General features: G+C 50.9%; 4 protein-coding genes across 4 annotated transcripts; 3 read left to right on the top strand and 1 right to left on the bottom strand.

The window, feature by feature from the left end:
• Positions 1-2917: 2917 nt before the first annotated feature.
• On the top strand, positions 2918-4481 carry PpBr36_10916 (uncharacterized protein; the record flags this gene model as incomplete). Its single annotated transcript, XM_029898024.1, has 2 exons — positions 2918-3085; positions 3861-4481. Coding segments are annotated over 2 exons (789 nt in total), but the record flags the coding sequence as incomplete, so codon positions are not given.
• Positions 4482-5409: 928 nt separating this feature from the next.
• PpBr36_10915 (uncharacterized protein) lies at positions 5410-7121 on the top strand (the record flags this gene model as incomplete). Its single annotated transcript, XM_029898023.1, has 3 exons — positions 5410-5484; positions 5528-5869; positions 5941-7121. The coding sequence occupies exons 1-3, from the start codon at positions 5481-5483 to the stop codon at positions 7119-7121; spliced, it is 1527 nt and encodes a 508-aa protein (XP_029743578.1). The 5' UTR covers positions 5410-5480.
• Positions 7122-7329: 208 nt separating this feature from the next.
• PpBr36_10914 (uncharacterized protein) lies at positions 7330-8097 on the bottom strand (the record flags this gene model as incomplete). Its single annotated transcript, XM_029898022.1, has 2 exons — positions 7650-8097; positions 7330-7599 (listed from the first exon to the last, which is right to left on the bottom strand). Exons 1-2 carry the CDS (start codon positions 8079-8081, stop codon positions 7330-7332), a joined length of 702 nt encoding a protein of 233 aa, XP_029743579.1. The 5' UTR covers positions 8082-8097.
• Positions 8098-8575: 478 nt separating this feature from the next.
• Positions 8576-9105, top strand: PpBr36_10913 (uncharacterized protein; the record flags this gene model as incomplete). Its single annotated transcript, XM_029898021.1, has 2 exons — positions 8576-8846; positions 8990-9105. The coding sequence occupies 2 exons, from the start codon at positions 8576-8578 to the stop codon at positions 9103-9105; spliced, it is 387 nt and encodes a 128-aa protein (XP_029743576.1).
• Positions 9106-21648: the final 12543 nt, after the last annotated feature.

The following is a 21648-nucleotide window of genomic DNA, read 5'->3' as shown; positions in this document are numbered from 1 at the left end:
TAATGGCTGCGAACTGCTCAAAGGCCCGCGGGTTCACCAATGTCTTGTGTAGGTACTCATGTCTGGTCTGCGTATTTGGCCGCTGAGTCGGGCCGTTGGGCAATAATCATGGGATTGTTAAATAGACGTGTGAAATAGGTTGGTTTCCATCGCACTTCTCATACCTCATGCCTCATCCACCTTGTCTCATCGGCTGATGCGAAATTCAACCTTCCCCACGGCATCAAGCACCCGCAGAGTAGAATTAGCGCACCGCCAGGAACCATAACAAAGTGTAGCTTACGAATAACCTCGGTGACACCCTCGGCCATCTTCCTCCGCAGCTACGCAGTCAGTTGCTGGCCGAATATAAGCTCCGATCCTACACCGGCCATCGCCCTTCGCACTGTCCCGGCATCCGGTACCAACATCCAATGTATGGTCCCCGCCCTAGCCGTTTCCAAGAATGTATAGGTTGACAGGAGGAGGGTATGCAGTCTTTCAGGGGTAGTGCCACTTTTTAACTTTGGGCACTGGGATGATATGCAACGAAAGATACCTTTCAAAGAAATCCAACCCTTGCCCAGCCGCGTTGGCGAACCATGCCAATCAAAGGCAACCACAAACGAACTCATCTGGCCTGGGCGGTTCCATGGCCCGGTAGTAGTAGTAGTAGTAGTAGTAGTATTAGTTAACGCCGGGCTCGGCCCGGCTTGTTAGCCGGCCGTTAGCAACCTCCCGAGGGGTATCTCGGCGCGCGTTCTATCTTCTTTATTTACACAGGGGGAAAAACAAGGAGGGCAGAGGCGGATCGTGCCTGACCGGGTTCGGGCCCGGTCCTGCTTAGGGGGGTTAGTTCACTGACGCGACCCCGTGCCTGAGGTGCACGGAGGGTTCGTCTGTCGGCTTGTGCCGTGAAGTATGGGTGAAAAGGCAATAAGTCTATTCCTCGTCTGAGTTCGAGTCGCTTACGATCGGTGTCCCTAGGCGTAAAGTGCGTTCGTGGCGCGCGGGGCGCTGGCGGGCCGCTCTGGGGCGGGCGCTGAAATAGTTGGTGGCTATCGAAAACGCCTCAAAGCTTTTCGGTTGCCCGAGGCTTGTCTGGAAGAATTTGCGGCGTTGGGCGCGGTCTGGCGGCCCGACCGGCCGGTCGTTATCAGGCCACGGCCAGTTTCTCCACACCGCCCGCGAAAAGCGGCAGTGCACCGGGTGTTCAGGGGAGGTCCGCTTCCAGCACCAGGCACACGAGGTGTTTGCATCCTGGTGGTTGAAACGGTCATGGTAGGCTTTGAAATCGCCGTGGCCGGTCCTCATGGCCAAATAATGGCCCAGTAGGGGTCTTGGCAAACGCAGTTCCTCGGGCTCCTTTCTCGGTGTGTATTGGAATTTCCATTCCCTATATGCGGGGGACCGTTCCTTGCATTTCCTACAGTAAACTATAGTCACAGGGTTGGACCAGACCCTCTAACGGACAGGCCAGCTAGAGCCCTCCTAGTCGCTGGATACCCAGCCTGCCACGTAAATACAAGGTTTGCACCTTAAGCCTACCGCATCCACAAAAAGGCCTCTTGATAGACCGACGCGCGCATCCGTCCTCTCCGGCTAAAATAGCATCTCTTCCGCCTAACATGCCGACGACATCATCTGCCCCGGTGTACGTCCCTAGTGCGAGTAGAAAGCTTCGAAAAGCCGGCGACACCCCGTACATGTCCATCCACAGCTTAGTCCCCCGTTGGTTCCTGGGCTAGCCCAGCGCCACAATGTGGACATGAATGCAATCGAGTTCTTCCCGTCCTCCAGACCCGGCGCAGATTCCCAGTGCGAGTGAGAAGCATGGGGCGCCTCAGTCACACTATTCCACCACGGCCCACCGTCCACGGGGTGTACCAAGGGTGCGAACCAAGGCCGTGCCCACGTTTCTTGCTTCCCGTTACCCAAAGCCGTCTCCAGCAATGGGCCGACCACGTCTTGCTGTCGGGAGCCTTTGGAGACTGCCGCGCCGGCACAGTGCTTCCGGTCCACGTACAACTAACCAACCCCCGTAACGGCACTACCTCCTCGCTGCAGGCAATCCCAGAAGGTGTGAGGGGGTGAAAGGGTGCCCTGTCGATTCGAAGAACCGTCGGGTGGTTCTCAGCCTAATTTCCCTTTCTTTTAAACCGTATTGTCTAGCCTTCCGGGGAAGGACGCCTGCCTTTCCGGCTGGCAAAGTTTTTTGTGCCACGCTGGCTCGCATCGCGAGATTGGGCCTTGTCTTGTGCGCCTCTATGCGGGTGGCGCGCCGAGCCGCCGATCGGACTCTTCCTTCACCGCGATCAGTGGAAAACTCGTCAAAGGGGAGATCTGTCGATTATACATGGGTGTTGCGAGGAAAGGCGTTCCGTGTAGTGACGGTGCTTAGGGCGACAGGTTGAAGAGTTTTTCGTGTGTGCGCGCCTGTTAGGGCTACAGGCGGAAGTCCCGCGCAAACGTTAACAGCATGGTCCGTGCGCCCATACTGAAAATTTTGTGTACGGGAGAGAGTTGTCCATGGCCCGGTCTTGGCTCTCGCGGCTGATTGGGCTCTAAAAAGTCCCAGGAGAGGCCGGATGTGTTTCCCGGTGTTTATCCTCAGACTCCGCGTGCAAGCGAGGTGCCCAGGCACCTATGGCTCCTTCTTTTCTTGATAGCTCCCCAATGTATCCTTCCAGCAGATACAATTTATCACGGAGGCCTCCTAATAAGTGCATCTGCGGTCACTGCCATTTACCACAGTCAGAATTTAGTGAGGTTATCAGTGCTAAAAGTTTGAAGGTTATACCTTTAAAGCACATTGGAGTTGCGAACTTGCACACGTCACTGTTTGTGAGGCATTTCGTCCATTTTGCGTATGTGATCAGGAGGCTCAAACATGTATGACGAAGATTGGGGGTGAAGTTGATGCTCAAAGGAGGTAGTTCCGCTGGTAGTCCTCGCCCATCAACTCCTGCTTAAGCGCACGTCCCGCGGCTTCGGTCGGTCGCGCGGCGGCGATTTGGCCACCTCGCGGTATCGAGAGACGGGCCGCTCTGAAGACATCTCCTCGGGTGCACTCCTGGTTTTACGGCCTGGGGCTGCAGCGGAGGCGGTTGACTTTGACCCCGGCTTACCGCTACTATTACTGCTGTCTCGAGCTTTCCGACCTTTCCATGATGGTTCCAAATTATTAAAGGGGTTTGGTCGGTTGAGCGTTCAGGCTTGAGTTTAGGCTGGGTTAGTTGATGGTTGCTTCTATTTCCCGTGGTTCGCCAACGTGGTTGGGTGGTGTTCTTTCGAAAAATATCATGACGCTGGGTATGGAATTGTGTCAAATTCGATTTGGGTCGGACTCGTTCCTATTGGCCTTTCCTTCCACCGAGCCTTTTGAAAGGGTAACTTGGGGTGGTATTCCGGCAGTTAGCTAGGAAATATCGGAAAGCAACAAGTTTCGGCTGTCAGTCTGTGAACAAAAGCCAAGCCGATGCAAAGGAATTGATGTGGGAGAAGGAGGAGATGGCAGACCTTTCGCTAAAAACGGATGGTTTCCGAGCCAGAACTCTTTGGTTAGAAGTACGGAAAAGTACCACAGTCAGAATTTAGCAAGCTTCCCTGTGCAAAGCTTTGACTGCTATACTTTTAAAGCACTGCCTTTCGCCCAAGTGCAAGTCATTCCCAAAGCTCAGGGTCGATAATCTCCGGTTCCAGTCAATCTGGTTCCGGTCTGACCCCCAGGCGATGCTCTGTAAGCCCGGTTAAGAAGACGAACGACGTACGGAAGTTAGACATACCCACAACACTCCCTCCACTTACAGCACCAAAGAAACAACTTCCCCCTAATATGCTCACTATTTATAAGCGTATCGAGGACATTATGCATTATGAAGACCCATTTGCGCCGGCGGAGGCCCAATCAGCCATCAACGATATCATGCAAGCCGCCGGCGAAAGAGAATGGCCCGCTGGCTGGTTTGACCAAAATCCAAACCCTAGCAGCAAAGTGCTCGAGCGAGAAGTTATTTGAAGCTACATGGAACCTGAAAGTTCACGGTCCGTTGCTCAAACTGGTAATGACCGCAATCCATGGTGTTTTTCGTCATTTGATTACAACAGCAAGAATTGAGTCCAAATGGCTTCCAATCACCCGCATTTCGCCAGTAACCTTAGTTTCAGCGTCAGAATCCGGGTCGATCAGGTGTTCTGGCAATATTGTCGGGGGAAAGATGGTAGATTTTGCCATGACTTTGGATACTGTTTTGACTCCTTTGGCAGTAATTAAAGAGCATATTTATGCCAGCGACCTTCCAGCAGATTTATCTATCAACCAGACCACATACAACCCGCTAACTTTGCTGCCGATTGGTGTAAGCGTTGAGACCAAGGCTTTTGTTGCGGGAGCCGAACAAGGCCGCATTCAATTTGTTCCATGGACAATCGCATGGTACAAGAGAACCCAGGCCTGGTTGGATAGCTGCGCCGATGATCTCCGTCTTCTGTCCCGGCTTTAGTCGCATCTTTTTGGGCGTTTTTCGCTTTTGCTTGAGCCTCAAAGAAATTCATTAACGAGAATGGGCGTGAAATAGAGTTTTCGCAAATGTTCTTAGTTTGACCAGACCACATAAACCAATAATGGTTATTTGGATGGAAATACGGGGGTATAACTAAGAAAAGTAGGCTAGCTTCAAAAAAAAGGCGAAGCGGATGGACAGGGGAGGAACTAGCTTCTAAAAAGGTGAGAGGGGCAGAGGACGGACAGGGGGGAGCACTAGCTTCTAAAAAGGAGGAGGAACGTAACTGAATATTTGGACCGTACACCAGCAGACATTGCAACTCCCTCTGTTGTTGATGACTCCTTACTTTAAATCCTTGTAGCAGGCAGAATTTATCATGGAGGCCTCCTAATGAGAGCACCTGCGGTCGCAGGCGGATCTTTTCGCTAGGTCACGTGTTAATAGACGTATCCTGTTCCTTACGTCCCACTTTGAGGCCATTGATTACAAGTTAAAGTCAGTCCCAAATTTGGGCAGTATGTGAGGACCATTTCTGGCTCTCGTCAGCGCTGCGACAGACGTACTGATGCCACGTTTTGCTCTTTTGAATTGACGATCTGCTGTAAGTCGCAACAACGAAATTACCACCATTGATTCAGCATTTTTACAGTATTTTGCACCCAATAATAAAAGAGAGTCTAGAAATGCCGAAAACGGTATTTTGAAAAGCCTAAAATTGGGCCAACAAAAACCTTGCCACAGGAGACTTGACCAGAAATGGGACAATGGCACAGCTTAGGGTGTTTCAGGTATTGAGGTTTTGGCGTCTATGGAGCAAGCCGACGTTTTTAAATTGTCCGGGATTTTTATGTGTAACGGATCTTGCATGGACCTGTTTTTAATCCCTCATCGACCTTGGATGTCCTTTTGTCTTTGCTAATTTATAATGAAGTTTCAACTGTTTGCTACAGGATTGGTTGTAACTGCCTTGGGCCAAGCCCAGAATTTCGGAAGGAAATGTGTATGTCAACAGTGTTTTAGGCTCTCTTGTGCTATTCACATAGCCTTGAGCGACGTGCTAACCTCCAGGCCCTTCTTTCAGTGTGGCGTCCTCGAGGCTGCTGGCCTTGGCAACCGCGTGTCCAGAAACACCTCAACTCTTTATGACGGTGCTCTGTCGACTTATTGGTCCTTGGATAACACTCGAATTTCCCCTGCATGCATTTTCGTTCCTCAGTCCGCCGAGGAGGTCGCCACGGCCGTGAAGGTACTGGGCGTGTCCGGCGGTAACAACGACCAAAGCTCAAAGCTTTGCACCCATTGCTGCAAATTCGCTGTGCGTGGTGCTGGGCATACGGCAAATCCTGGAGCCAACAACATCCAGGATGGCGTAACAATTGACTTTAGTAAGTTGGTATAAACATCTGAAAGTCAAACAGAACCCCAGAATCTGGCACATTTAACGCTAACTATTCAGGCGCCATGAACACCATCATTTACCATGCCGACAAAAACCTCACCTCAGTCCAGCCCGGTGCCCACTGGGGCTCTGTCTACGAGGAGCTTTCAAAAATCAACCTGATGGTTCTTGGTGGTCGGGCATATACTGTCGGCGTCGGCGGACTTCTCCTCAGCGGAGGCAACTCCTTCTACTCGACAACTCGTGGCTTTGCTTGTGACGGTGTTGCCGAGTTCGAGGTTGTTCTCGCTAATGGCAGCATCGTGAGTGCTAGTGCTAACGAAAACGCGGATTTATATCGCGCTCTAAAGGGCGGATCAAACAATTTTGGTGTCGTGACACGTTTCGATCTAAACACTTTCAAAGCGCCCGCCACGCTTTGGGGAGGCTCAGCTGCGTTCCCGTTCTCGGCAAGCCCAAAAGTCATATCGGCGATGCAAAATTTCGTTACCGTTCTCGGGAACGAGGGACGCAAATCAGATTCGGCGATTGCTTTCTGGACTTACACCCAGGGCGAAACCCCCGCGGACCCGCTTATAAGCAGCGCACTGCATAACGTCGATGGCACAGCAGATGCTCCAGGACTTGCCGAGTTTCTAAACATTCCAGGCAGCGTCACGTCGGCGTTGCGTACCGACACGCTTGCTGGGTTTACTAACGAGCTCGAGTTGCCGCAGGGTAACTACAACGCCTGGCGGACGTTAACATTCAAAAACAATCGCGATGTTATGGCCTACGCCGTTGAGACCTATTTGAGCATGGTGAAAGAACTCGAGGCAGAGCCGTCGCTCGGTTTCACGGCGCAATGTGTATTTCAAGGTTTATCGGTGGAACAGTTCCGACAGGCCGCAGCAAGCGGCGGAAATGTGCTCGGGCTCGAGGATCGTAGCGAAAACCTCGTCTTGTTTCTCGGAATGGTGGCATACAAAAACCCAAAGCTCAAAAAGCTAGTCGACGCCAAAATGACTACCTGGGTGGACAGCATCAAAACTTTTGCGGTCGAGAATGGAGCCGACGACGAGTTTCTCTTTCTCAATTACGCCGACCTCAGCCAGAACCCTCTGGGCAGCTATGGCGACAAAAACATTGCGTTTATGGAGGAGGTTGCTAGCAAATACGACCCGAACGGAGTGTTTCAACAAAATATGCCGGGAGGATTTAAGTTGTCAAATGCTGGAACAACTGCGTGTTCAAAGTGAACAAGCGATAAAGCGGACCTTTTATTTCTTCTTTTCTTATCGATTAAAGAGATAAATTAGTTAATTACTCCGGTAGCAAACCTGCAGAATTTGGTCTCCTCGTATATTTTCACCTCCTTACCATTATTTAGAAACCCCAATCCTAATTATTGCTTTTTTGAATTTTGTCGGAAGACTAAATGATGCTCGGCTTGTCGCTCTTTTGCTTTTACACCGAAATTGCTCCAAATGTATTTTCTGGCCCCAAACTGATGCCCGCGAGCTCCGTCTCTGGGAGGACGTTTTTATCGTCCAGAAACGTTGCCTTGGCAACCGGAGGCCGCATTTTAACGTCTGACACGTATTTGGCGGCCGGACGGAACTTTTTCGTGTCGGGATTATACGTGATCCAACGGCTCTCTTTGCCCTTGTTGTCGGCGTTTCCCGACGTTCCAATCTGGGCGATTTGGTACGCAAGCCACAGACACCTTTCGCGACGCTATTCTCCCATTAACGGCGTTTCGAATGTCCTTTCATATTCCCCCATACTTTTATTGAGGGTAAAATGGTTATCCGGGAAGGCTGTTTCTGCCCACACAAGTCCGCGGATCGCCCAGTCCTCGGGAAGCGGCCTTTTCTCGGCCGTGCGGGGAAACTCTCTCGTTTCGTATTTTTCGGGGGTTTCAAAGCCCGCTGCAAAAGGTTGAGGCACAAGCAGAGTAAATGCCAAGGAAAAGGTGCATCGAGATGCGATATTGCTGGCGTTATGGGCTCGCCACCGCCTGGGCCCTTTAAGCAAGCCATCGGAAGCAGAAAGGCCAGCTTGACGATGGTATAAGAAAGTATTTTCAAATCCTCCAGCCGCGAAAGGACGATTGTAGCTGTGCTTTCCACAAACTGGAGAACCTTTTTAAAATGTTTGGAGGGGTCGATCACGTCCTCTGTGGTTCCCGTGGTGGCAGCTGGAACGTTTATCATCATCAGCGTTGGACGATTTCTGTTTGCTTGCGGAGTGCAATGAAGCTAACCTATCGATATTGGGAAGGGGGGATGCTGTGGGCAGGGATTCGTGCATATAATCAACGGGCCAGTTGTTTAATGTCCTATATAACAGGTGAAAATGTAAATTGCTTTGGCTTGGCACGAATAACTCTCTTTGTCAAGGTAGCAGGGACGCATGTCCAGTTTCTGATTCGTCTGCGCGAGTGAACTCTAGAAAAGCCGGGATCTTACCAAAATTCTGCGGTGTGCCAACACGGCGACCGGGATCCTTTGCTAGGCCAATACGTTCGCCCCCCTCTCACTATCCATGCTGGTGCCTTAGTAGCAGGACGTAATGTTGCTCGGAACGGCACATCACCCCGAGAATATTAAACAACAGCCACAGATCTCCGACCGGGGTGATACCTCGCATCATACAACAACAACTGTCGATTTCTCTGTCATCATACTTTTCGTTAATCACCAAAACGAATATGGTTCGTCTTGCGCCATCGCCAAAGAAACTGTCACCAGCGCGATTTATCCTCAACAAAGATAAACAGCCGGAAAACGCAATTGATGACAGCGAAGAAGACCAGCGAAAGCCCGAAAACCGAGTTAAAGCTAGAAAACCCAAAAGCAATCACAAAGTCGAAGAATTCGACCCTACACCTTTAGTGCGAATTGTTGGGTTCACCACGGGATCGCGCGAGACCCCGTCGTCATTCTCCAAGTTCAACCGGCAAAAAGCTCCAGCGCAGAGCAGTAAGTCTCGATTGCATATGTATTTTTTGGTGAGCGAGCTTTTTAGACTAAGCCATCCACATCATAGGTTATCTTCCACAAGATCTTGCTCGTAAACCGATCGCAGAGTACTGGGGCTGGAATTTGCGGTAATTAAACGACAGCGGCAGGGCAGCTCGAGTGGCGACTTTCTACCGCTACAGACTACGACTCTATGCCAGTCGCGGCCGGCGGCGCAGTTCCCAAGTGTGAAAACCCCGCCGCAGCCAGTTGCAATTGAAGGTTGTTCAGTCTGCCTCACCAACTGTGGCGAAAATATGTCCAGCATCACCTACTTGAAAACTACGGGTCCAAAAGACCTTGGGGCAGGTGTGTCTAGGTAAAGTTGTAGTTGAAAAACTGTTGGTCCAGAGGTGGTGTTTATTTTGTAGATAGAACAACTTCTTACTAATAATGTAGTAAGCCATACGAGGCATGACCGCCGATAAATCAGCAAGTTTTTTTTGTAAAAGTTGGTTACCCAAAACAAATTTCTGTGCGGCGTCGCAGGCTGCCTCCACACCCGGCTTAAGCTATGCCTCGGTGTGCGCCTCATAATCGCCGCATACGCCGAAACTAAACAACTCCAAACTCAGTTGCCCTTGGAAAAGATCTGTATAATACATGGAGACTTGGACAACGTCCAACTCATTGTTCGAACAGCTGTTATCTGACGAAGTGATTTGGCAGGCCAGTGGGGAATAAATCGCGATATTTCCCTCCTCGCGCCCAGGATATACCAAGCCAGGAAAACTGGGGAGCATTTCGATAGTTTCCATAATGTTCTCAGCCATTCGCACATTGTTATGATGCCGAAATCTTTCCTTAGCACCGTCTGGAGCCTGTTTGCGATAAAAGCGTTTGGAAAAAGAGCATTTAAGCTTCTACACCTTGTTTGCGACTGAAAGTGAAAAGGCGGAGGTGGTCCATTTATAACGCCCATAAGACGAGAGAGACAAGTCACAGTTAGGTGCAGCGAAAAGCTAGCCTGGATAAGAGCTTTCATGAGTGTAACGAAAGCCGTCAGCTTGTCTGGATATTAACACCATCCGAGGGCACGAGGCTGTCCATGGCCGAACTTGTGGAAAGGTAGGACCTATTCAGGGGAACTTTAAGACTTGCACTGAGTTGTAACGCACCGATAAACATAGTGTTTAATTATAAAGACATGTAATCACAGTTCTGCTCTTTGGTGTTTAATAATCTATTGGGTATGTGAAAAGTGCTGATTCTACGTCGTAGGAGCCTGATACCGAGACACTGTTTAATGACTGAAAAGAGAAATTTCATTCTTGGCTCGCACTCTCTACCTGAAAAAAAGCCAGAAACGGCAACGTAATCTCGGGGAGGCCGAGGGCAAACACTCCAGAACACGTTCGGCCTCTCCCTGGGATCTCTTTGGGACCAATCAGCCGCGAGAGTCAAGACCGGGTTTTGAAGCCGCTCAGGCCAGGTTAGATCGTTGGTGGTTACCTTTATTTATCATGGTTCGCCAACGCGGCTGTGCAAGGGTTGAATTCCTGTAAAAGGTATCACGGCGCTGGGGTATGAATCGCGTTAAAACTTGTTAAAACTTTACAGCGCAATACCAAAGCAGTTTCTTTCGCCCATTTACTTAGTGCAGAAAGGTGCCAAGAGAAAATACCCCTGAAACACTACATAACCTCCTTTTGTCAACTTACACCGCATTCGCAAAGCAAGAAGGGCGAAGAATCTTGCCAAGTGCAGATCGAGAGGAATATATCCAAATTGAATGCCGGGATCCTCCGTGCAGGTGAAGGCCAGTAGGAACGAGCCCGTCAAAAGATTCCCGCAGAAAAGTCAGCATTAAATTCACCCCTGATTCTTCAACCACATTGATGATGATATCGATGATCCGTAAGGATTCCAAGACAAGGCTTCAGTACGTTATATCACAGCCTCGCACCGGTCAATCAGTGTGCCTTCTTTTTTGATCGTGGCCGACCAATCGCTTCCACAAAAATTGAATAGGCCTGTTTCGAAGCCGATTGCAATTTCAAGTGGCGTGCGCCCGACTTCTATGTGAAGTGACCGAAGCAGTAAATACTGCCGCTGCCGATTGGCATTGGATGAGGCATAGCTTGGCGGAGAACCGGATGGTATTCCGTATGCAGGGGTAAGTAAATATTGATGCCTGTTACCCTAGTGGCTTAATTAGCCTACCTGTCGCTGAAAGCCGGTATGACAAACTTGGAAGCATAGCAGCCTGTTGGCCCGGCCAGATTTGGAAGTGGACAAATCAGTTTAACTCTTGTCGTTTGCTTCCATCTGGAATGCAGTAAAGAGCTGCAATGAGGTGTTTGATGATGGATGCAAGTCAGCCCTCCGGAAGTGGTTGCCTGTATTATTCTCAGGTACATCACTTAACTGCAAAGATAGTTCGGCACCCAACTGTCATAATTTGTTTTTAGAACCAGCGGCTGTTTCCATTCATTCTCGAATCACACCAGGATTTATTTGCAACTTCACACAAGCTAGGTAAGGGAAAGCCCAAAATGCCTCATGCTTGCTGGGTAACGCTGAACCGCCCGCTGACTACGATAGATGAGTCAAAGTCACTTTACGGCATGGATTGTTTTATCGGCTCGGTTTGCCCGAAAACTGCATGCATTTGAGCCGCAACTCATTCGTTCGCCCGTGCAGTCCGCAAAAAGAAGGCAACCGACTAGCCTTTGGAAAGCCAAAGGCAAGGTTATGCGGTAAATGATTGACATACAAAGCCCAGCTATCATCATCGTCTGTTTGCGTCTCTGATTTCAGTAACGCAGACCGTAAATCACATTTTGTTTGACTTTTTTTCCCCAGAGCATTGGAGTGAGGAAACATGCCGAACAATCAGACTGATCAACGCCCGCAACCGGCTGGCATTAGACGGACATCCAGTCAACATCTTCCCTAACAGGTTGGATCCCCTAGGCGGGGAGCTGGAGCATCAGAATCAAGAGATTCGTCTACCCCAAACGCGGACCGCCACGCTGGCCTAGACAAGCCGAGAGCTAAGAGGCAAAAGTGGTCTCCTTCACAAGAACCAGCCTTGTCAACCAATGCGAGAAACGCGTCGTCAAGTCCCAGAGGTACCCCTTCAACTGCCCAAGCAACGACAGCAACCGCACATCAAGGAACAGCAGAAGGACCGGCTACAGATCCCAACAACGGTTTCGAACCCATGCCCCGGGCGCGCACATCACGTTGGCAGGATGGAACCCTGGGAATGACAAACTCACAGGCGGTGGTGGGAGCCCCCACCACTCAATCACGCGGAGCAACAAACAATGCGCGTGTTGGGCCATCGGGCCAACAGAGCCGGCGCGCTTCGGGCTCAAGTAGTAGTAGTAGTAGTAGTATTAGTTAACGCCGGGCTCGGCCCGGCTTGTTAGCCGGCCGTTAGCAACCTCCCGAGGGGTATCTCGGCGCGCGTTCTATCTTCTTTATTTACACAGGGGGAAAAACAAGGAGGGCAGAGGCGGATCGTGCCTGACCGGGTTCGGGCCCGGTCCTGCTTAGGGGGGTTAGTTCACTGACGCGACCCCGTGCCTGAGGTGCACGGAGGGTTCGTCTGTCGGCTTGTGCCGTGAAGTATGGGTGAAAAGGCAATAAGTCTATTCCTCGTCTGAGTTCGAGTCGCTTACGATCGGTGTCCCTAGGCGTAAAGTGCGTTCGTGGCGCGCGGGGCGCTGGCGGGCCGCTCTGGGGCGGGCGCTGAAATAGTTGGTGGCTATCGAAAACGCCTCAAAGCTTTTCGGTTGCCCGAGGCTTGTCTGGAAGAATTTGCGGCGTTGGGCGCGGTCTGGCGGCCCGACCGGCCGGTCGTTATCAGGCCACGGCCAGTTTCTCCACACCGCCCGCGAAAAGCGGCAGTGCACCGGGTGTTCAGGGGAGGTCCGCTTCCAGCACCAGGCACACGAGGTGTTTGCATCCTGGTGGTTGAAACGGTCATGGTAGGCTTTGAAATCGCCGTGGCCGGTCCTCATGGCCAAATAATGGCCCAGTAGGGGTCTTGGCAAACGCAGTTCCTCGCCTTGCATTTCCTACAGTAAACTATAGTCACAGGGTTGGACCAGACCCTCTAACGGACAGGCCAGCTAGAGCCCTCCTAGTCGCTGGATACCCAGCCTGCCACGTAAATACAAGGTTTGCACCTTAAGCCTACCGCATCCACAAAAAGGCCTCTTGATAGACCGACGCGCGCATCCGTCCTCTCCGGCTAAAATAGCGTCTCTTCCGCCTAACATGCCGACGACATCATCTGCCCCGGTGTACGTCCCTAGTGCGAGTAGAAAGCTTCGAAAAGCCGGCGACACCCCGTACATGTCCATCCACAGCTTAGTCCCCCGTTGGTTCCTGGGCTAGCCCAGCGCCACAATGTGGACATGAATGCAATCGAGTTCTTCCCGTCCTCCAGACCCGGCGCAGATTCCCAGTGCGAGTGAGAAGCATGGGGCGCCTCAGTCACACTATTCCACCACGGCCCACCGTCCACGGGGTGTACCAAGGGTGCGAACCAAGGCCGTGCCCACGTTTCTTGCTTCCCGTTACCCAAAGCCGTCTCCAGCAATGGGCCGACCACGTCTTGCTGTCGGGACCCTTTGGAGACTGCCGCGCCGGCACAGTGCTTCCGGTCCACGTACAACTAACCAACCCCCGTAACGGCACTACCTCCTCGCTGCAGGCAATCCCAGAAGGTGTGAGGGGGTGAGAGGGTGCCCTGTCGATTCGAAGAACCGTCGGGTGGTTCTCAGCCTAATTTCCCTTTCTTTTAAACCGTATTGTCTAGCCTTCCGGGGAAGGACGCCTGCCTTTCCGGCTGGCAAAGTTTTTTGTGCCACGCTGGCTCGCATCGCGAGATTGGGCCTTGTCTTGTGCGCCTCTATGCGGGTGGCGCGCCGAGCCGCCGATCGGACTCTTCCTTCACCGCGATCAGTGGAAAACTCGTCAAAGGGGAGATCTGTCGATTATACATGGGTGTTGCGAGGAAAGGCGTTCCGTGTAGTGACGGTGCTTAGGGCGACAGGTTGAAGAGTTTTTCGTGTGTGCGCGCCTGTTAGGGCTACAGGCGGAAGTCCCGCGCAAACGTTAACAGCATGGTCCGTGCGCCCATACTGAAAATTTTGTGTACGGGAGAGAGTTGTACTTTCTCGTCCACGCAGACTGCATCTTTGTCAGCGTCGTCACCGGTAGAGCTTCTGATCGAGGACTTACGACAGATGGCAATCCGCCCTTTCCGTTGGCTGATTTCAAGGTCAAGAACATCCGTGACGTTTAAAGCGCCATATGTTATACCAATACGCTCTCCCAGGCTGACAAGGTCCCCTGCTTGAGTGTATTGTGACACGTAATCAGATAGGACATAGATATGAATCTCCAGAACCTAAAAATATTTAGTTGACCAATCGCCAAAATTTCCGTTCGGTTGTGATTACCCACCCGGCCTTTGTCTTGACTTAATAGCTCTTGCATACGGTCGGCGACATAAGCCAAGTGAACTTTAACTCCATTAGCGGCAGTAGGTCTCTATGTCGGACTCGAAAGCTTACCTTCTGAGCGGACCTGCCAGAAGAGTGCGATCCTTCTTGTTTTTGTTTCGCAAGAACGATAGTCTCGCAGCAGCTGCGACACATATGACAACTGGCCAGCGATTCCAATACCAGTAGCAAAAAGGAGCACTGTGCCATACAGATCGAGTTCAAGCTCCTTCCCGTATGGCCCTTCTATTAAAGCTGTCAAGTGTCCATTTGTTCCCCGGTCTTCTGGATTGCACTCGACAAGCAGCTTCGTGAAACCGGTGTATTTCTTGATGATGAAGACGGCGTAGTCGAACTCGCCTTCCCGATACCACCAAGCTACGTAAAAGGGATGCAGCTGTGAAAACTGTCACGGCCAGGGTAAGCATAGCACGGAAGCTAGTCTATTGGCGCCTATCGACGAAGATTCTACTCTGAGGAGAAGAAAGGAAACAAACAAAGTTCTGAGCTTGACGCGACGTAGATAAAGGTATCACCCTGGTGGGTCGTTGGTCAGGGGTCAGGGTTAGGGTCTGGTGATCTCATGGTCCAAATGTCACACTACCCCCTTCCAAACCTCGTATGTCGACGCAGGTGATCATGCGAGGCTCTTGTCAAGTTAACCATGTCGTCGCTTTTTCCTTTTACCGTTCAACTCTCCATGCTCCGCCACGTTATCCTCCTGATTCGGTTCGTCCAACTTATCCTCGGCAGCGGCTTTTATCCAGATTGCCAATCGCTTCGGCGGTCCTGCGGCATCTTTGTACTTCTTGTGGAAGTCGTCAAGGGCTGTCGCTGAATTCTTGAAGTTTTCAGCCGGGTACCACGTGTCGTCTGGATCACATCCTTGCCATGCGACCTGGTATTGCAATGTCTTACTCCGGCCAAATAATCGGGACGCTAGAACTTTATCGACCACAAACTCTGGTTCTCCGTTGATCTCTTCTGGCGGAGGCGGCTCTCTTTTCTGTTGTGGTAATGGGTCCATTGCGGCTTTGCGGAGGCGGTCTGCGTGGAACAAGTTTTTTCCTTTAAACGATTCAGGTACGTCCAAAATATAGCTATATCCTCGTTCTTCTAGAATCTGCCATGGTCCGGTCCACTGTGAATCCAGTCTGGTCGTCGGTGCGGTCGTCGGAAACCCTTTTTTCTTGACGAAAACATAGTCGTTAACCCCAAAATCTACTGGTCGCCGCTTTTTGTTGGCTTGTTCTTCCTGCCTCGCCTGCGTTTTTAGCGCGTTTTGGCGAGCCAACTCTTGGACTTCTTTAGTCTGGCGGACGATCTGCAGCGCTTTTCGTTTCTGGTCTGAATCAACGGTCGTGGTTGGCAGGTCGGTGGACAGCGGGTTTCGGGGTTCGGTCCCGAGCACTACCTTTAACGGGCACATACCAAGGCTGGAATGCCACGCGGCGTTGTGGGCAAAATCCAAAGCAGGCAAATGTACGCTCCAACTGGTTTGGTATTTGTCGATATAAAACCGTAGCTTTTGGTCCAGTTCTTGGTTGGTAATCTCTACAGCACCTTGTGTTTGAGGGTGCAGGGCGCTGCCGTGTCGGTGTTTAGTACCCGTGAGTTCATTTATCGTCGCCATGAATTCGGAGATGAACGGCCCGGCGTTGTCGCTAATCCAAACGAAAGGTAGTCCTAGGAAACGGTATAGGTATCGGTAATATCGGGAGGCCAGGATTTCTGCTGTGTCGGTCTTCTGTCCTGGGATGGTGGCTATCAGGCGACTGAACTTGCAAACGAACACCCACACGTAGTCGTATCCGAACTTGTCTTTGGGCATGTCCTTTCCGTCAACTGCTACATGTTCCCAAACGTAATTCGGTATCGGTAGCGGATGCAATAGGCCCGGGGTCTTGTCGTGTCTGCCTTTATTTCGCTCGCAGTCGTGACAGTTTTTAATGTATTTCCGAATGGTTTGACTCATGCCCTCCCAAAAATACTGTCTTTTGATCGTTTGTATCGTCTTGTTCTGTCCTGCGTGGGCGAATATTTTGGGCTCGTGAGCTTCACGGATCAGAGCGGTCCTCAAAAAGATCTGTCCGTCTAAAGTCGTTTCCGGGACGACTAGCTTTCCTTGGTGTTGGCCTAGCTTTTGCTTTTCGTTCTCTTGTCGTATTAGGTCTACCAAATCTGCGCCGCTCACCACGTGGGCGTTTGGGTCGGCAGTGCTGACGGCGGCCACCGTAGGTGTGATCTTCTCAGGTGGGATTAAAGTCATTGTTCGTTCTTCTTTTTCCCGAGCTTTAACTGTTGGAAGGTCTGCCGTCTTGCGGGACAGGGCATCGGCGGCTATGTTGTCTTTGCCGCGGCGGTACTGAAACGTAATGTTGAAGTTGGCCAGGAAATCTGCCCAACGCACTTGTCGAGTCGAAAGGAGTCGTTTTGTGGAATAGTAAACTAAAGCTTGGTGGTCTGTAACCACGAAAAAGCTTGTCCCCAACAGTTCTGGTTCGTAATGTTCCAGCGTTTGAACCACTGCCAGCAGCTCTCGGTCTTGGATCGGGTATGCGCGTTCTGCTGGGGTCATCGTTTTTGAGAAATATCCCACAGGTTTCCATTCTCCACCCGGTTGCTGTTGCCAGATTGCTCCGCCGGTCGCGTTGCGTGAGGCGTCGGTTTCTACCTTGGTCGGTCGGCCTGGGGTGAAAAATGCCATAACCGGTGCATCGCAGGCTAAACGTTTCATTTCCTCAAATGCTCGCCTCTGTTCGGGGCCCATAGCGAATTTGGCGTCTTTCTTCAACAGTCGGTTCAACGGCTCAGCGACGCTGCTGGCATGGTGGCAAAACATTCGAATGTAATTGCACAATCCCAAAAAGGAACGCACGGCTGTTTTGGACGTGAGGTCTTCGAACTTCCAATCGCTAATTGCCTGCAGTTTGTCTGGATCGATACGGATGCCCAGACCTGCGTCCATAACGATGCCAAGATAATCGACCGTGGTAACGTTGAATCGAGACTTTTTAATATCTCCCTGGAGGTCGACTCGGCTTAATCGGTAAATAACCTCTTCTACTTGGTCCCAATGTTCTTCTTCGTTTCCGTCGGAATAAACCAAAACATCGTCGGCGTATGCGCTGGCGAACAAGTCCAAAAGTTCATTCAGCTGAGCGTTGATAAATGATTGCCACCAAGCTGGGCCGACCTTTAGCCCAAAGGGAAGCACCTTCCATTGAAAGGTGCCCTGTCGGGTGCGAAAAGCAGTGAGGTACTCTGAGCCAACCGCCATACGTAACCGGTTGAAAGCTCGAATAATGTCGATTTTCGTAAACCTCTTTGCGTTGCGACAATTAAAAATAGTTCCGTTGACATCCGGGGCTGGTACGAATCGATCTTTCAAAAACTGGTTGATCCATCGGTAGTCGGTGCAAAAACGGCGTTCTTTGGAGTGTGGTTTAGGTACGAACAGGACAGGCGCCGGGTCGGCCTGCATACAGGGTTCGATAAACCCAATGCGCAGCAGCTCGTCGACTGTTTCCTTTTCGAGCGGCAGGAATTCCACAGGTGTCCTGTACGTCGGAGGCGATCCTGTTTTCGGCTTGTCTAGCTCCAAAATTACATCGTGCCCTGGGCGATGTGGAGGCAGGTTGGTGGAAGCTGCTTTCGAAAAGAATCCCTCCAGGTGAGCGAGTCGGGATGGCAGTTTGCTTCGGACCAGTTCGACATGGTCGGGGTCTTCATTTTCCGGGAACGGGATTGGTTCTCCCTTGTTGGTTTTCCATTGGTACGAACGGCCGACGGCAGATAGGCTGATGGCGGGTTTTTCGGGTCCAATTTCTAACGTGATGGGCTGCGTGGGTAATGGGCACGATTTCCATCGCTTTTGTCGGGGGTCGGTGTCCAGCTTGTGTTGAAGGGCGGCTATATTTACAACGGTTTGGTCCTCACTCAAAACAACCGGGGTCGGTCTGGGTTCTAAAGAGGTTGTTTGGCGCCACGGTCGTCGAAGTATTTGCACCCTTTTGGTTTCCTGTTCGAATGCTCGGTCGCGCCGCTCTGCATCGGCTTGCGCAGCCGGATCGGGTTTGTCCAACATGTTCGGAAGTCTGATGGCTGGCGAGAATTTTGCCAACGATGGTGTCGTTTCAGGCCATGCGAACGTTTGCGTTTTCGGGTGGATCCAAACATCCTGTTCAACTAGCCAATCCTGCCCAATAAACATATCATGTCCACTTTCCGTCACGTAAAACATTTGGTTGCTGAACCGGCGTCCATCGATTTCCAAGGTCGCTTTTAGTTTGTGCGTAATGCGTCCTGCGTCCTGTTTGCGGTAGTCCGACAAAAGTAGCGGGGTTTTTAACCTTTGAAGCCGGGCTCCTAGCCGTTCTGCGGCTTGTTTAGCGATTGCTGGGCTGATCAAAAGAGAAATGTCTGCTCCGGTGTCACAAAGAGCTTTAACTGATAGTGCTACGCCATTAACCTGTATCTGAGTTCGAATGATGAAAGATTTAGGTCGTGGGTTACTACCAATCTGAGCTATCGTAGACATCTGGACCACCGAGGAGGCTTGCGGCGGTCTCACTCTTTTCCCGATCGCTTTTGCTCGTCACTAATGCTGTGGTTGTCCTCAAAATCCAAGGCCCTGACTGCTTTCGTTTTATTGGGGCATTCAAATGATTTGTGTCCTTCTTTCCCGCACGCGAAGCAAGTGTTGGCTTCCCAATGAGCCATTTTTTCAGGTTTTGTCAAACCTCGTCCTGTGGCTTCTGTTGTTTTGGGTGCCATGTCGCTTGTTTCTCCTTTGCTCGGGTTTCTGGATTCGTAATAGCGTCCTCGATTGCTTTTCCCGTTTTTGTCTGGGCTGTAGGGGGATCTTTCTTTTCTGTCATTACCGCGAATTTTCTGTCTTCGCTCCTCTCGTTCCCGATACGCTCGCTGAGTGCTGTGAGCTGCATCGGCCACCAAATTTGCGAATTCTTCATAAGATATTCTGGGGTCCTTGCTGTCTCGTAACAGCCGGTGATCGAGGTCTGCCGGGATATGTTGCCACAGCGTAGTTTTGCGTTCTCCTGCTGGTACTCCAATTTTATCGGCAAGAGCATTCACCTCGGCAATGAAACTGTAAACGTCATTACCTGGTCCGCATTCAAAATACATTTTTGATAGTTTTTCCCATGCTTCGGACGCTTGATTACTGTTATGGTACACCGTGGCCAAAACCTGGATCATCTCTGCCACGCATGAATACGGTTGGGTCTCTGAATTGTATCTGGTCTCCAGCATCGTTGCTGGTCGGTCGTCCAACAGGCTGAACAGTTTTGCCATGCGGCTTCGTTCAGTTCGGAAGGTTGTGTTATCCTCTTCGAAATAATCTGCTAATTTCGTAATCCAGCGATCAAAAGTGGTTGAACTGCCGGAAAATGTACCTGGATCTGATCCTCTACTTTTGGCTCTTTCGCTGTAGTGCGGGTTGGCTGCTTCTTGGCTATGGCCGTACGGCTTAAATGCTTTCCTGCTGGCTAGGCCGGTCGGTTCGAACCTGGTGCCTCCAAAGGCGCTATTTTCGGGTGTGGCTTGTCGGGCTTCCGGTTGGTTGTTCTGTCGTTCGGTTTGCAGGCGTGTGATAACTGCCTGTAGCCTAGCGATCTCGCTGGCTAGGTCATTTCCGTCTGCCATCATATTGGGGTTTGCTTCCGGCGTTGTATGCCTTGCTTCTGCAAACTCGAATTCGTCTAAATTTTCCTCGGGCGTTTCTATGCTAGGCCACGCGGTGTTCGAAAGAGAATCAACTTCGATTTCGTCTTCGAGGGTGGAATCGGTGTTTGGCGTGAAATCGGTTTCACTCTCTGGTCGGGTCGGGTCGTCAGTGGAGCGATCTGTTTGCTCCGTCTTGTTCGAAATCAACCTTTGTGATTTCCTGCTCGCAGGTGGATGGTCCTTCAGCCTGGGCATAGGTTGGGGTCGGTCTGGGTTTGAAGTTGACGTCTTTGTCAATCTCCGGTCGGGTCTGGTCTGTCGAGTGCGGATTTATTTTCGTCGCTCGCCAGCGGCGTAAAGATAGGTTGTTGCGCCTTATTTGTTAATCGCTAGGCCAGCGATTCTTTAGAGAGTAGAATTGTGTCACGGCCAGGGTAAGCATAGCACGGAAGCTAGTCTATTGGCGCCTATCGACGAAGATTCTACTCTGAGGAGAAGAAAGGAAACAAACAAAGTTCTGAGCTTGACGCGACGTAGATAAAGGTATCACCCTGGTGGGTCGTTGGTCAGGGGTCAGGGTTAGGGTCTGGTGATCTCATGGTCCAAATGTCACAAAAACGATGTGCGACTTACCCCAGGAACACAGAGATACACATATTGACCGGACATCACCGCGGTCGCCGAATTAAAATCCCATGCACTATGAAGGTCAAGACATATCAACGCCATCATAAAGGAGCCTGCATAACGAGTCTATTTGCATGATCATACAAGTTGGCTACTGACTGCGTGCGAAAAGCAGGAGAGTTTCAACGAAATCCAGACGAAGTTATGGAAGGGAACACATGCTCTTTGTTTCGGTATGGTAGCCAAGGAGCTCCCGCGGAAAACGCATTCAACATCATCACCCTGTCCTTTAGAAAAGAAAAACAAGCAACCAAAGGCTGTTTTGATACGCTAGATCATCAGGAGCAGGCTACAAATCCTATTGTTGGCTGTTACCGGCTGCTTCCAAGGTCCACTCCCTCAATGGATAAGGCAGTCGGACGAAGTCGTATTGGGCACATTAATGAGGGCCGATGCAAATCTTATGTCGTCGAAATTCCTATATCTGAAGAACAAAAACTATCCTGAATTCAAAATTGCCCAGCTACGGTGACAGCCACAAATACTTTGCAAAGATCTACAATACTCATTTAGTGCCTTAGCAGTTCCTGGTCAATCCCAAAAGGCCCCTTTGGAGATGTTGCTAGCCGACCCTGTTTGCGTAAGCCGATGGAATAGGGACCGGCTGTAGATATGTGGTGACCGGGCTTCCCTGCCCATGTTCACCTTCCAAAGATCTGTCGTTATTGTGGTTGGGCTGATGTGAAAAATGCTGTAGATAGTTGGATTGTGGTAAGTTTCCAGTAGTCTGAATAGAGTCAAATTCCATTCTAGCTTTGTCTCGCCGATCCATCGACTTTTGAAGTCTGCGTAGAGAGTAAAAGCGGTAGACAACGATTGAATACAAGCCAATGGTCAGAGCATCAACAACAATCTCGATAGTGACGCAGATGACAGTCCAGTCCTGGGATTATAGTGAGGAATGAGTTAGACAAATGCACCTTTAG

This window comes from Pyricularia pennisetigena (genome assembly GCF_004337985.1).
Source record: "Pyricularia pennisetigena strain Br36 chromosome Unknown Pyricularia_pennisetigena_Br36_Scf_12, whole genome shotgun sequence".
NCBI classification, from domain to species: domain Eukaryota; kingdom Fungi; phylum Ascomycota; class Sordariomycetes; order Magnaporthales; family Pyriculariaceae; genus Pyricularia; species Pyricularia pennisetigena.
This window is presented reverse-complemented; position numbering and strand designations above follow the sequence as displayed.